Source organism: Ostrea edulis, chromosome 10 (assembly GCF_947568905.1).
Source record: "Ostrea edulis chromosome 10, xbOstEdul1.1, whole genome shotgun sequence".
Lineage (NCBI taxonomy): Eukaryota > Metazoa > Mollusca > Bivalvia > Ostreida > Ostreidae > Ostrea > Ostrea edulis.
Genome location: NC_079173.1, coordinates 25,439,586 through 25,454,851, shown reverse-complemented (window position 1 = coordinate 25,454,851; position 15,266 = coordinate 25,439,586). Strand labels below are relative to the sequence as shown.

Sequence of the window (15,266 nt, the reverse complement as noted above, 5' to 3'; positions counted from 1 at the left end):
CTGCTATTCCTAAGTATGCATTTAGATTTTATACAGTATCAGCAAACTTGCACATAAATAATATACACTAAATTTGGTCCCACCCTGGGGTCAGAACCCTTACTCTGGGGGGGAATCAAATTTACAATTTTGGTAAAAGACTAGCTGCTTTATCCATTTAGTATCAATAGTACTAAAGGAAATGTTATTTAAGTGTTTTACACATAAACACTATATAAGAAGTTTGGCCCCGCCCTGGAGTCAGAACCCCTACCCCGGGGATCATGAAATTTACAATTTTGGTAGAGGCTTTCCTGCTCTACATCACTATGCATTTAGTTTTTCGTACATATGTGTGGTTCGTGAGAAGATGTTTGAGAATTGGTCATTTGGGGGCAGTTTTTGCCCTGCCCCTAAGGGTGCAGGAATCATGAAATTTACAATTTATGTTCCCCTTGTTCGAAAATTGAACAGAATTGGAATGATAGTTATCAAGAAGAAATTAAAAATGTTTATTGTTCACACATTTAATAACTGACCATTTTGGCCCCACCCTGATACCAAAACCCCTACCCCTGGAATAATCAAATTTGGTAAAGGACTACTTGTTCTTTCTAAATATCTATTTACTTTCAATTCAGTATCAATAGCATTAAAGAAGATGCAATTTAAGTGTTTTACAAATAAACACTATTTAACAAGTTTGGCCAGTGGTGGATTTAGAGGGGACGCAGCCGGCGCGCCCCCTCCCCCCTAAAATTTTCAAATTTAAGGTAAATCGCGGTATCTTGTTTCGGAAAATGTACTAAACGATAAAAGAAACAATAATTTCTTCCACTCCAGGAGAAATAAATGACAAAATCTTTTGGTTTCTTGATAACTTTATTGGGAGAACTTAATTTTTTTCCAAAAAGCCCTTAAAATCTGTGTCATTTTATTAATTTCACCTTATTAAAATGATAGAAAATAGTACAAATGACTAAATCGGAAAAATATTTCAAGCCCCGTAAAATCCAAGGGCTCCCGGGGCCTTCGCCCCCTGGACCCACTGCCTCATAAAGTGGCGCCCCCTGTAACCGCAATTCCTGGATCCACCCCTGTTGGCCCCGCCCTGGGGTCAGAACCCCTACCCCGGGTATCATGAAATTTACAATCTGGTAGAGGCCTTCCTGCTCTACATCACTATGCATTTAGTTTTTCTTACATGAGTGTGGTTCTTGAGAAGATTTTTGAAAATTGGTCAATTTTGGGCAGTTTTTACCCCACCCCTAGGGCCCCAGGGGTGCTGGAGTCCTGAAATTTACAAATTTATGTTCCCCTTGTCCAAATAATGCTTCATACCAAATTTGAAAAGAATCGGACTGGTAGTTATTTAGAAGAAGCTAAAAATGTTCAATTGTTAACTGACGATGGACGAAAACCAATTGCAATAGGTCACCTGAGTTTACTCAGATGACCTAATAAAATGTGGTCAAAGTCCAAGGTCACTTTCTAAGTCATTTAAAAAAAAGAAAGGTCTCTGCATAAGGCATATATTTGTGAAATATTAAAACCTATCCACCTCGGTTGAAAAGATAACGCCCAGGTTAAAGTTCAAATAGTTAACCGCCGTAAAATGGCTGAAATATTGCCAAAACGGCGTAAACCCCCAATCCGTCAACCATCATCCTCCTTGTCTCTAATCTGGTCACATGGAGACGTGACCGAGGATATGAAGTTAGTCAGACTGGTACTGATCGACTACGGAAATATATATTGTGTTGATCAAACGAAAGCGAACATTCTACTCCAAGGTAAAAGAAATACATATCAGTGCCCTCAAATGAAACAACAAAGGCACAAAAAATATCCAGACATTAATTAATTCTTTGTTTTAAATGTCAAATAATTGATTTTTCAGAGCCTTGCTTTAAGAGTTACGAATTGTTCAGCCATGGATCTGTGTTGGAGTGCCTGCGGTATGAGATCGACCCTCTTCCTTATCTTGATGCTCTGTGGAACTGTCGATCAGATGGAGGGGACCTTATGAAAATAGATTCTCAGACAAAAAACGATTTTTTCAAAGCATTTATAAGTAAGTACCTTCCAGAAAATGTTCAATGAATAAAGATTTTTCGATATGATTACCATCGGCAACACCGGCGGATCCCTTGAGCGTGGGGGGAAGGGGATCTGGGTTTCTGTTGAAATTTATCATGTAATGATTCCAGGGAGGGTTTACAATATTGTACGTATATACAAAATAAAACATTTATACAATAAAACGTCGATTAATGTCTATCAATTTATAATGCAAAAGCCATTTTCCAAGACTTTGTCCTGTGTGCTTGCTAAATATGACAAGTGTGACAAAGCATTTCTTCCCAGGCCTTATGTGTACAAGGTAGGCTTAATAATATTATATGTTTTGTTTTCAGTTAATTGAATGATTGATGTTTTTCCGCCACACTCAACAATTTTTCAGTTATCTGGTGGCGCCCAGTTTTTATTGGTGGAAGAGAGAACCCGGATACAATATACCTGGGGAAAGACCACCAACCTTCCGAAAGTAAACTGGGAAACTTTCTCACTTACTGGCGCGAGTGGGATTCCTGCCTACGTCGACCAGAGGTGAGAGGCCGTGTGATTTTGAGCGCGATGCTCTAACCACTCGGCCACGGAGGCCCCTTTCAGTTAATTGAAATCTTTAAGTTCCTTAACCGTCTATGTTAGTTCGATTACCAAAGATACACCGACACCGAACTAATGGTCAGCGGCTCCCTCCTTCTTGTATGGGAATTAGGTACGAGTATGGTACAGGTCTATGGGTTAACATATAATACGATTAACATTGCATAGTCGCATCATCTACGCGTCTGAACTTGTATTCCTCCGAGTGAATTGATTGATTGCATATTATTTTACGTCCATCTCGAGAATATGTCACTTATATGCTTGTCGTAAGAGGCGACTAAATGGGGCGGTCCTTCGGATGAGACCGCAAAAACTGAGGTCCCGTGTCACAGCAGGTGTGGTACAATAAAGATCCCTCCCTGCTCAATGGCCATAAGCGCCGAGCATAGGCCTAAATTTTGCAGCCCTTCACCGGCAGTGTTGACGTCTCCATACGAGTGAAATATTCTCGAGTGGGACGTAAAACAATATTCAATCAATCAATCAACAGCTTTACTTACTAAAGTGCCTCAGGATTTCCTCTCGCCCTCAGATTAAAAAAAACCACGTAAATAAAATCCAAATACACAAACACTTCTACTTTTCATTGTAAACTGTTGAACGTTCTAATAACGCTGCATTAAAATTTCATTTTCATTAGAAGGTCAGGCCTACGTCAAAAAATAAATACTCGGTCAATAGTTGTTATTTTGTTGGAATGGTAAAACCATTATTAATCATAAACTATAATCCCTTCTAAAACAATTTTCATCCATGGTTTCTTTTATAAAAAATGCCCTATGTAAGATACATGATATAAGCGCACTGTTTTTTCCCGCGTAAGGAAGATTAATAAGTACGACGCCTGAACAAATTTAATCATCTGTTTGTACCATACTAGGGATCATCTCAAAATTAAGCGGAAAAAAACGTATGAGATAAATAGAACATCTATAATTGCGTATTTTGATATTTTGGTTTATCCAACGAGTTGATATGGTGTATTCATTCGTTCGGCAAGCCTCGCGAATGAATACACCATATCAACTCATTGGATAAACCAAATATCAAAACATGCAATATAGAATAGATATCCTCTATGTTTTCCCCGAGCGCACTACACCTGTGTTCCGAGAAGACACACGCATTAAATAATACTACATTGGATTAAATGAAAAGAGCATAAAATTCATTCAGAAGTTATATGATAAGAAATATCATAAAACGATCTTGAAAGGTTTTTAAACCAAGACATGACAATGGAACCGAATGTGAACATAATAGGAAGTGATAAGATTATCATTTAATAACTTTTAAAGTGATGACTTAACAACGATGCTCATTAGTTGAAAAATTCGTTTGATTTCTGTGTCAAAATTTCGTTCGGAGTTCATCTGCACTAAGCACTTGGGACTACTTTTCTCTGGAATGCGTCTTCCCCGTTCTAATTTTAGCGTTATTTATAGAACGGGATTTTCTACACAAGCATTATATATACATGTATAACGAAATGCATTCGTTTGATTTTTGTTTTTCATTGCTTTAAAAAAATAAGCACAACTAAAGATATGAATAAAATACAAATTAATTTAAAGAAACACCATACATAGGCGATGACGTGGCAGAATAGTCAACTTGATGACGTAGACCACTTACTGGTAGAAGTAGACAGATTACACGAGTTCCCGGTATGAATCGTCTGCTTTACGAGATCGATAACATGACGGAGCAAGTGGCTACTTCTGTTTTGGTAAATATTAATGAAATTGAACTGCGTTATATGGAGCTCAGTCAACGGGTACGTTTTAGATGAAGAGGTGTTGAACTTTTTCCTCGATATTGAAATGCAGCCGAGTTGCATTCCACCGTTCCAACGACACAACCAGTGTTCAACGTCTCCTCCAAAACAATGCAGCATAAATCCAGTCACCACTTGTTATCTTCCTATATATTTAATTCAGCTTTTAACCACTGCACCTTTAAAATGTCGTATAATCCATTTAAATCTGCACAGTAACTGTAACTGACCTGAACGCACAGCCATGCCGTTTTGTTGTTGTTTTCATTCTTGCATATATGTATTCCTACGCGCCATTTCAAAAACGTTAATTCAAGCTTTTTGATGGGAGAAACTATTCGTTTTTCTATCTTAAAAACATAATTAAATGATAAGAAAGGAAACTTATAATTCTTTGTTTGATGCATGTATCAAGCGAAACATTGGACGGAAAACTTTTTCATCAATGCGATACGCGCATTGATGAAGTTTCCCCTCCAATGTTTCGTTTGATACATGCATCAAACAAAGAATTATAAGTTTCATTTCTTAATACCAATAATGTTCAAGTTCTACACAAGATTTGACACTGACACAATGAAAAATGTAACAAAAATTAATCTTGCCAGTATTATTCAATGTTTTAGCATATACACGTGCATCTATTTACACCCATTATTTAGAAGAAAAAACAGGCTCCTGATAATTATTTCTAATAGAACAATTTTTTCAATGCATAAGTATTTACGCAAAGGAAACAGTGCGAATTATAAATCATAATCATTGTCTCAAGCCACGTCTAAAGTCCGCATTGGAGATAATCGTATATTTTGACCCCCCCCCCCCCCTTGTTTTGACGATTTAGGTATGTCGCGGTCGGGATTTGAACCCCGACCTTCCGCATGCGGGACGAACCCTCTACCCCTACTAACAAGGACATTCAATAACAGAGTAGATCAACCTTAGATGCTGAATACTTTTTTAAACACATTTTATCACAGGGATCACTACTTCTAAAAGTGACATTTTCTAATCTAAACACAGACCAGACAGACATGACAAATTTAAGGCTGTCCAAAATGAGTCCTAAGAGCTACGGTCCTAAGCATCTCTATAAAAATCAGATGACCCATGTGGACCCTGTGATCCATACACCTCTTGTTTTCTAGGTATACATGGAGCTCCTAATGCGGATGTCTGGATTCAGAGAAAGCTTCTGCCGAGTACATGTACATGGGTGTTTGAGGACAACACCACAAACTCGTACACCTCATGGGGGACAGGAGGGCCAAAATGTGAACCTGCACAGAACCGGATGAGAGCCAAAGCAACTAGTGGTTATAACTGGTACGATCGATACCAGGGTGAACTGTACACGTACTTGTGTGAAATGGACCCGGCAGTCTAATGCAGACTGAACGTAAGAATCGGTGGTCATTGTGGTTTGCCTCTTTAACGCAAGAAAGAGCTCTTGTGCGCCCTGGCTTATGCCACTGCGTTTGTTAAAGTATATATCTTTGTCAATTTATATGATGCATGCCAAATTCAAAGTTGGCCCATTCTTTTCACAAGAGTTAGACACTTATTACATGCATATGTACACATCCTTAGAATTGTTCTTAATAGTTTATATTTAAAAACCGTTGTCTTTCGTATGTCTTAGTGACTGTGCAATACTTTGAGAAATTGGGGATTCAACCCTCTCTTGTTTGGGAAATTCTATAAATAACCAATCTTGCATCGTATCATGATGGGTTCTACAGTTTCGTTTTAAAGGGGAGGGATAGAAAAACTTCATTTAGGTGTACTACCCTTTTGATATTTTTAATGCTCAAGTTAGAGCACGAAATTCCATAATTTGATCTGAAAAACGTTGCAATTCAGATAGACCAATTACTAGTATTCAAAGTGACTAGCATCAATTACCAGTGTACTTATGTAGATGAGATGCTTCGAGAGCATATTAAAATATACTCAAACAACTTTTGAATTTTGTTTAATTTTAAACATAACGGAAGGTGAAATATTATCTTTAAAGGTTTTTAATTTTTCCGGAAAATTCTAATAACGGTATGGATATGAGAGACAATATTTCACCAGCATCAATGGTCGTTGAACAAGTCAGACTAGCAAAGAATGATCACATATCATTGTATCAGCAGCCAATTACACGGGACGGGTACCTGGTATGTATATTTGTTTTCTATTAAGAGTTCTTTCAGTGAAATTCAACCTGGAGCAAGATTACCCAAATAAAGCACATTTCATTTCATCCACAATGTTTGAATTTGTGCACGACCAATATGAGTCATTTGCCGTAATTCTTTTAAAGAAGCATCACTTCACAAAATGTTAGAACTAAACAATCTAATCTCATATTTTCTTTGTAGAGGATATAGGACTGATTTTGCGTTTTAGTACTTAAAAATGAAAGTGAAAGTGCGCTAATCTAATCATCAATATATGCTTGTCTATTTGCAGCTACTTTAATTCTAGAGGTATTTCAAATATCCAGCTCTCTTCTGAACAGAGTGAACTACATGTAGCTTGTCAAGTCCTATATGTGCACATATATGTATCAGTTACGGATTCGACATCGCAGATTCCAAGATTGGGATACCTAGGATCCCATCTCCTACAAGCTACCATTAAAAGGACTAAGTTATTCACTTACTAGCATATTCTATACCCTTCAATGTCATTTCCCGCCGCAAAATGGATAAAACAATGTCAAAACGGCGCAAAACCATAAAATCAATCAATGCCATTCCTAAACCTTTAAATGGCAATTCCCAATCCTCCAGTGAAACTTCAACTAATTTCATACTTCTAAACAAAGAGGATGAAGGAGATATGAAAATTATCCTACAGTTATACTGCATTTAGATGAGTCTTTAAAACAAGACGCCCACAGGCCTTCTCGGTCACCTCAGTATTAATAAAAGGTATCACTAGCTCCAAGGGCTACGAAATGTATAATAATATCCCAATTCTGCGTATCTGAGCTAAATTCTAATATACAGAAATAGGTGATTGACCCAAATTTAAATTTGCATTATGATGGAGTTCTCATTTATGAATTCGTTAAGTAGGAAAAGCAAGTATATAATTAAAAGACGTGAAGATAATGAACACTAATTAATATCAAATATCATATAATGTTCGCCGATTGCTTATTAGGACATGCCATTTTGATTTCATAATGAATTATTGAACATATGAGTGGAAATGCTAAAGATGTCAAAGTGTACTGTTGCAAGATCTAAACCAATTTTGACAGAAAAGGCACAATTAAAAGTAGGGCACACACGGACCCTTGAGTGTACCAGAGGTGGGACCAGGTGCCTTGAAGGAGTAAGCATCCCCTTTTGACTGGTCACAACCACCGTGAGTCGTATGTCTTGATCAGGTAAACGGAGAAATCCGTAGTCAAAATCAGTTTTAAAGAGAAGTCGAACGATTGGTAGGAAGCCCGCCAGACAGCATTTTTTTAAATGACAGGTTGCATTTGTAAATTAGTTCGTTAAAACGACCATAGAATTTGCGCAATGCTGACTTAAAACGAGACTGTCCAAATTTCTGTAATATTAATTTACTTCTCAGTAGTCTGCCTCGGTTTGAGAGTTAATATCATGCAGAACATATTTTCACTTATCAGTTGGGAGACATAAACAGCTTGTGCAGGTGATAGTAAAATTTTGTTACATGAATTTTGAAAGTTGAAGAAAGAGAATCTTTCAAAGTCTGTTATACAGTTGAGTTGTCAATTTGTCATTAGCGTCTATAGTCGTAAAACATCCAAATATGAAACAGATGTGGAAGACTATTTAGTGTCTTATTTCACGTGCCCTAAATATTTCAAATCGACATAAACTAGTGCTAGTTGTAAAGGGGACTGTTACAGATGTTCCCCCTAAACGTCCTCTATTAATAATGTAGTGTCATTTGTTTTTACTAAATTCCGTTGAATTGTTTAATAGACATCTACGTTACATACTGTAAACACTTCACCCTATTTTCTTCGTTTTTTGGAGAGCTATTGTATAAGTTAAAAAAGCATTATCCTATCTATATCAATCCAACGTGCATCCACTTCCTGGTCCGAGACTTTCACCATGTCTATCCATCAAGCGTCTCAGTAAGTATACACAGCATATACATAAAAATTTCTTGGCAATTCTTTAAAAAAAAATTTTTTTAACTATCATCCATTAAAGATTGAGAGCACGTATATGTACAATGGCAATGGACGCTACTAAGTGAGCCGCTTCAATTTCTACATGTATCACAACTTCCAGTCCAATTCATTAAGATACAAATCTGTAATTATAGAAGTATAAATATCCCCCAGAAAAAGATTTCAGCGCACGTGAAATGGTTTGTGTGTGAGTAATTTAAACTCACGCATGGTCATGTATGCACAAGTAGTTTTTGTACTTCATATTTTGGACTCCCTCTTATTTCCTCATTTATCATTATGAGATTGATATTGTTGTTACATAACACTTGTAAAATATCGGCATGTGCGTGTTTCATCACAATTAATCATGTTACATTGTAGTTTTTGTAGCATATGATGTCAAAATCATACCTGGGTTTCTCCGTTGACCTATTGGTATCCGTTTTTGTCGTCGTCCGTCCTGCATAATACTTTTCACTTTTGCAACTTCTACAGAACGACTTATCCAACTTTCACCAAACTTGCCACAAAGCATCCCTGGGTGAAGGGGATTTAAGTTGGTTGAATTAAATGGCAATGGCCCCCATCCGCAAGAGAAAATAATCAATAAAAGGCAAAAATAGGGTGGGGTCATTAAAACATTTTCTTCAGAGAAATTTAAATTCCCCGAAATAGTGTAGATTCAAATTTGTTCAAATCATCGACCCTGGGGATAGAGTAGGGCCACAATAGGAAATTATAGTTATATCATTGCCACAATAGGAAATCAAAATCGTACAAGGAAATAGCCCCCTGGGTCGAGGCCTCTGCTGGTGGACTGTCAGTCCCCGAGGGTCTCTACAGCCCAGTAGCTTAGTACTTCGTTACTAGCTTGAAAATACGGATGTATATGTTATAAAATTTAGAAATTCATTTCAAAATTAAGGATTATCTCCCTCGTGCATAGCTCTTATCCTTAGACGAATTTGGCTCCACTTTTTTGGCACGCTGTTTTTGGCTATATTTAGCTCTAAAACTTCATAGTTATTTCGGATTTCAAACATTTCGGTTGAGCATCACTGAAGAGACATTATTTGTCGAAATGCGCATCTGGTGCATCAAAATTGGTACCGTATAAGTTTTACATTATGACCCCTGGGTCGAGGCCTCTGCTGGTGGACTGTTAGTCCCCAAGGGGGGTCTCTACAGCCCAGTAGCTTAGTACTTCGTTACTAGCTTGAAAATACGGATGTATATTTAATTGCTGTTATAAAATTTAGAAATTCATTTCAAAATTAAGGATTATCTCCCTCGTGCATAGCTCTTATCCTTAGACGAATTTGGCTCCACTTTTTTGGCACGCTGTTTTTGGCTATATTTAGCTCTAAAACTTCATAGTTATTTCGGATTTCAAACATTTCGGTTGAGCATCACTGAAGAGACATTATTTGTCGAAATGCGCATCTGGTGCATCAAAATTGGTACCGTATAAGTTTTACATAAACATGTAGGAAAATTCACTAAAAATCTGCTCAACTTCATTGGGAAAAAAAAAAAGCTTAGACTGATTCCAAACTTAATGTACCAAAACTTCAATGCATGTGCATGCACAAGCAGTTAATGACATTCGTTCTGCACATCTACAGATACTATACTGTACCATCCTAAAAGGTTTCATCTTAATGCCTTGTACAGATTCCGAGAACACTCCTGGACAAAAATGTGCCGGAAAAAAATAATGAAAAGAAACAGAATACAAACCATACGTACAAAAACTTTGTGGATCATAAATATGACAATAAAATACGACTTGCGCAGACGACTTACTACTCCTGACACAGCTGTGAAATATTGTGTTACTACTTATTCAGTGCAGAGTTACATGTACTGCTCCTGACACAGCAGTGGAATATTGTATTACTACTGTATTAAGTGCCGAGTTACTGTTCCCGACACAGCAGTGAAATATTGTGTTACTACTGTATTCAGTGCAGAGTTACTGTTCCTGACACAGCAGGGGAGCCTCCGTGGCCGAGTGGTTAGAGCATCGCGCTCGAAATCACACGGCTTCTCACCTCTGCCGGCGCGGGTTCGAATCCTGCCCGCGCCGGTAAGTGAGAAAGTTTCCCAGTTTACTTTCGGAAGGTCGGTAGTCTCTTCCCAGGTACATTGTATCTGGGTTCTCTCTTCCACCGATAAAAACTGGGCGCCACCAGATAACTGAAAAATTTTTGAGTGTGGCGGAAAACATCAATCAATCAATAAAGCTGACACAGCAGTCGAATATTGTGTTACTACTGTATTCAGTGCAGAGTTACTGTTCCTGACGCAGCAGCGAAATATTTTTACTACTGTATTCAGTGCAGAGTTACTGTTCCTGACACAGCAGTGAAATATTGCGTTACTACTGTATTCAGTGCAGAGTTACTGTTCCTGACACAGCAGTCAAATATTGTGTTACTACTGTATTCAGTGCAGAGTTACTGTTCCTGACACAGCAGTGAAATATTGCGTTACTACTGTATTCAGTGCAGAGTTACTGTTCCTGACACAGCAGTCAAATATTGTGTTACTACTGTATTCAGTGCCGAGTTACTGTTCCTGACACAGCAGTCAAATATTGTGTTACTACTGTATTCAATGCAGAGTTACTGTTCCTGACACAGCAGTGAAATATTGTTACTACTGTATTCAGTGCAGAGTTACTGTTCCTGACACAGCAATCGGATATTGTGTTACTACTGTATTCAGTGCAGAGTTACTGTTCCTGACACAGCAGTCGAATATTGTGTTACTACTGTATTCAGTGCAGAGTTACTGTTCCTGACGCAGCAGTGACATATTGTTACTACTGTATTCAGTGCAGAGTTACTGTTCCTGACACAGCAGTGAAATATTGTGTTACTACTGTATTCAATGCAGAGTTACTGTTCCTGACACAGCAGTGAAATATTGTTACTACTGTATTCAGTGCAGAGTTACTGTTCCTGACACAGCAGTCGAATATTGTGTTACTACTGTATTCAGTGCAGAGTTACTGTTCCTGACACAGCAGTCGAATATTGTGTTACTACTGTATTCAGTGCAGAGTTACTGTTCCTGACGCAGCATTGAAATATTGTGTTACTACTGTATTCAGTGCAGAGTTACTGTTCTTGACGCAGCAGTGAAATATTGTTACTACTGTATTCAGTGCAGAGTTACTGTTCCTAACACAGCAGTGAAATATTGTGTTACTACTGTTTTTAATGCAGAGTTACTGTTCCTGACACAGCAGTGAAATATTGTGTTACTACTGTATTCAATGCAGAGTTACTGTTCCTAACACAGCAGTGAAATATTGTGTTACTACTGTATTCAATGCAGAGTTACTGTTCCTGACACAGCAGTGAAATATTGTGTTACTACTGTATTCAATGCAGAGTTACTGTTCCTAACACAGCAGTGAAATATTGTTACTACTGTATTCAATGCAGAGTTACTGTTCCTGACACAGCAGTCGAATATTGTGTTACTACTGTATTCAGTGCAGAGTTACTGTTCCTGACGCAGCAGTGACATATTGTTACTACTGTATTCAGTGCCGAGTTACTGTTCCTGACACAGCAATCGGATATTGTGTTACTACTGTATTCAATGCAGAGTTACTGTTCCTGACACAGCAGTGAAATATTGTTACTACTGTATTCAGTGCAGAGTTACTGTTCCTGACACAGCAATCGGATATTGTGTTACTACTGTATTCAGTGCAGAGTTACTGTTCCTGACACAGCAGTCGAATATTGTGTTACTACTGTATTCAGTGCAGAGTTACTGTTCCTGACGCAGCATTGAAATATTGTGTTACTACTGTATTCAGTGCAGAGTTACTGTTCTTGACGCAGCAGTGAAATATTGTTACTACTGTATTCAGTGCAGAGTTACTGTTCCTGACACAGCAGTGAAATATTGTGTTACTACTGTTTTTAATGCAGAGTTACTGTTCCTGACACAGCAGTGAAATATTGTGTTACTACTGTATTCAATGCAGAGTTACTGTTCCTAACACAGCAGTGAAATATTGTGTTACTACTGTATTCAATGCAGAGTTACTGTTCCTGACACAGCAGTGAAATATTGTGTTACTACTGTATTCAATGCAGAGTTACTGTTCCTAACACAGCAGTGAAATATTGTTACTACTGTATTCAATGCAGAGTTACTGTTCCTGACACAGCAGTCGAATATTGTGTTACTACTGTATTCAGTGCAGAGTTACTGTTCCTGACACAGCAGTGCAATTTTGTGTTACTACTGTATTCAGTGCAGAGTTACTGTTCCTGACACAGCAGTGAAATATTGTGTTACTACTGTATTCAATGCAGAGTTACTGTTCCTGACACAGCAGTGAAATATTGTGTTACTACTGTATTCAATGCAGAGTTACTGTTCCTGACACAGCAGTCGAATATTGTGTTACTACTGTATTCAGTGCAGACTTACTGTTCCTGACACAGCAGTGACATAGTGTGTTACTACTGTAGTCAATGCAGAGTTACTGTTCCTGACCCAGCAGTGAAATATTGCGTCACTACTGCATTCAGTGCAACTTAATCATTTGTCTCGATTGTGCTATCTGCAGTCTCAGACATCATGAAATTAACCCCATTCCCGACAAAAAAAGAGAGCAGGATACCAACTGATGAAACCCCTGAAAAAGGGTCAGAGGTTTAGAATAGAATAATTTAATCATTATAATGCATGTAATCGTTAACTTCCCATACATATGTAGCAGCATCCCAATATCATTTGTTTGTGATATTTATGTCTTTCAACTCATTCGATGCGCAAGAGCTTGTTCTGCGTATAAGCAGTTTTTAAATGGAGGCAGGCCGCTGGAAAACAAGTTGATGTTACAGGGGTTTCAACACCCTCGTAAAAAGTCAGCATTACGTAAATTCTATGGTGGTTATAACGATCTAGTTTGCCAATACAACCTATCATTGGGTCCAATGCTGTCTGACGTGTTTCATACCGATTGTTAGGCCGTTCTTGGCACACTGATTTTGACTGCGGATAACTCCGTTTACCTGATCAGGATATACGGCTCACGGCGGGTGTGACCGGTCAACAGGGGATGCTTACTCCTCCTAGGCACCTGATCCCACCTCTGGTGTGTCCAGGGGTCCGTGTTTGCCCAACTATCTATTTTGTATTGCTTGTAGGAGTTATGAGATTGATCACTGTTCGTTATCTTCACCTTTCATGTAATTGATAAATGGAAGTTTGCGATTCAATGATTGTATTACGTCCCGTCGAGAAGTTTCACTCATATTGAAAGCTTGCATGACAATCAAAGGACAATCTTTATACACTGAGTTAGAGGGGATTCTCATACAAATAATTAATATCAAGTGCGTATTGATAAATAGATAGACCAGTTTGCTTGCTTTGTGTCCCTTCTAGAAATGGTCACTCATATTTAGACCTCACATAGGGCTCACGGCTGGTGTGACCGGTAGATAGAATATGCTTACTCATCCTGGGCACCTGATCCCATTTCTGGAATATCAAGAGGCCATGTTTGCGCAACTGTTTATTTTGTATTCCTTATATGAGTTATAAGAATGATCACTGATCGTTATCTTCATCTTTACATGGTACAAGTTAAATGACTACAGACTTGGATCTCGGTTTTATGGACCCACGACTCTCACTTTTGAATGCCGAGCGATTGCGAAACTCAAACCCTCAACCTCCCTGTTACAGAGAAAACATTTTAACCTCCGAACCACCGTGACCGGTTAATAGGTACGGACAAGTAAGAATCAGTACCAAAAAGTCTTCAGAGATTTGGTCCGTATAAAAGAATATATTATTCCATAGATATTCATGGTCGATGCTGAAAGTGTTCATGGTTCTGTCATTGCCAGTTGTCCAGATTCCTTCATCACTCAGACAGGCTACATATACGTAACATAAATATCTAGATCCCGGTCTGATTATATGACTATTGAAGGGGCTGTTTTACTGGAGGAGATGATGTCACTTCTGAGGAATTTGTGTTGTCTTCATGTTGATATGATAACAGAAATTTGGAAAATTTCCAAACATCTAAGGCGTTCTTTTTCTCCAAATTTCTGGGATCTGAAACATGGTATTTTCTCCTTCTACTTTTCCAGGGAGTTTTCTAAATTCTGTAATCAGACTTATTTAAAAAACAAAGCGATATCATTTGAATCGAGCAAGTTTTCTTGTGAGCGAAGAGCATGATTCATTTTGTTTTGTCCGGACTGTTTTCCAAGTGTTTCTTTAAGGCATCGAAATGTGTTTTTCAGCTCTAAGTTCATTGACGAGTTTATTTTTCAGGCTACTGAAAGATCGCCATATTTTTTAATGTCTCATATCGCTGTGTACATCTGACAAATTGTCTGGATAGGTCGTACAAATTTGCGGTTTTCGCTCTCATTGTCCTTCCATCTAAGTAGTATAACGCGTCCCGATAGGGAGGTCAACTGAGTGCACTTTTTATGCAAATGAGGTCAAGTAAGGGCGTTTTTGATTGGTCAAGCGGTGTCGGGGTCAACGGAGTGCACTAGGACGGGGTCAACCCCAGCAGGGGTTGTAGGCCGGGTGTCGGGTGAATAGGCTGGCCTATGGCCGCTGGTCTATGATGCGGTACTTTCGCTTTGAGTTCCTGGAAAAGGAACCTGGAGGTAT

At 38.3% G+C, this 15,266-nt stretch overlaps 1 protein-coding gene across 1 annotated transcript; it reads left to right on the top strand.

The window, feature by feature from the left end:
* The first annotated feature begins 1,690 nt into the window (after positions 1-1,690).
* Positions 1,691-5,816, top strand: LOC125665311 (macrophage mannose receptor 1-like). The gene is made up of 3 exons (XM_048897962.2): positions 1,691-1,772; positions 1,880-2,053; positions 5,578-5,816. Exons 1-3 carry the CDS (start codon positions 1,691-1,693, stop codon positions 5,814-5,816), a joined length of 495 nt encoding a protein of 164 aa, XP_048753919.2.
* Positions 5,817-15,266: the final 9,450 nt, after the last annotated feature.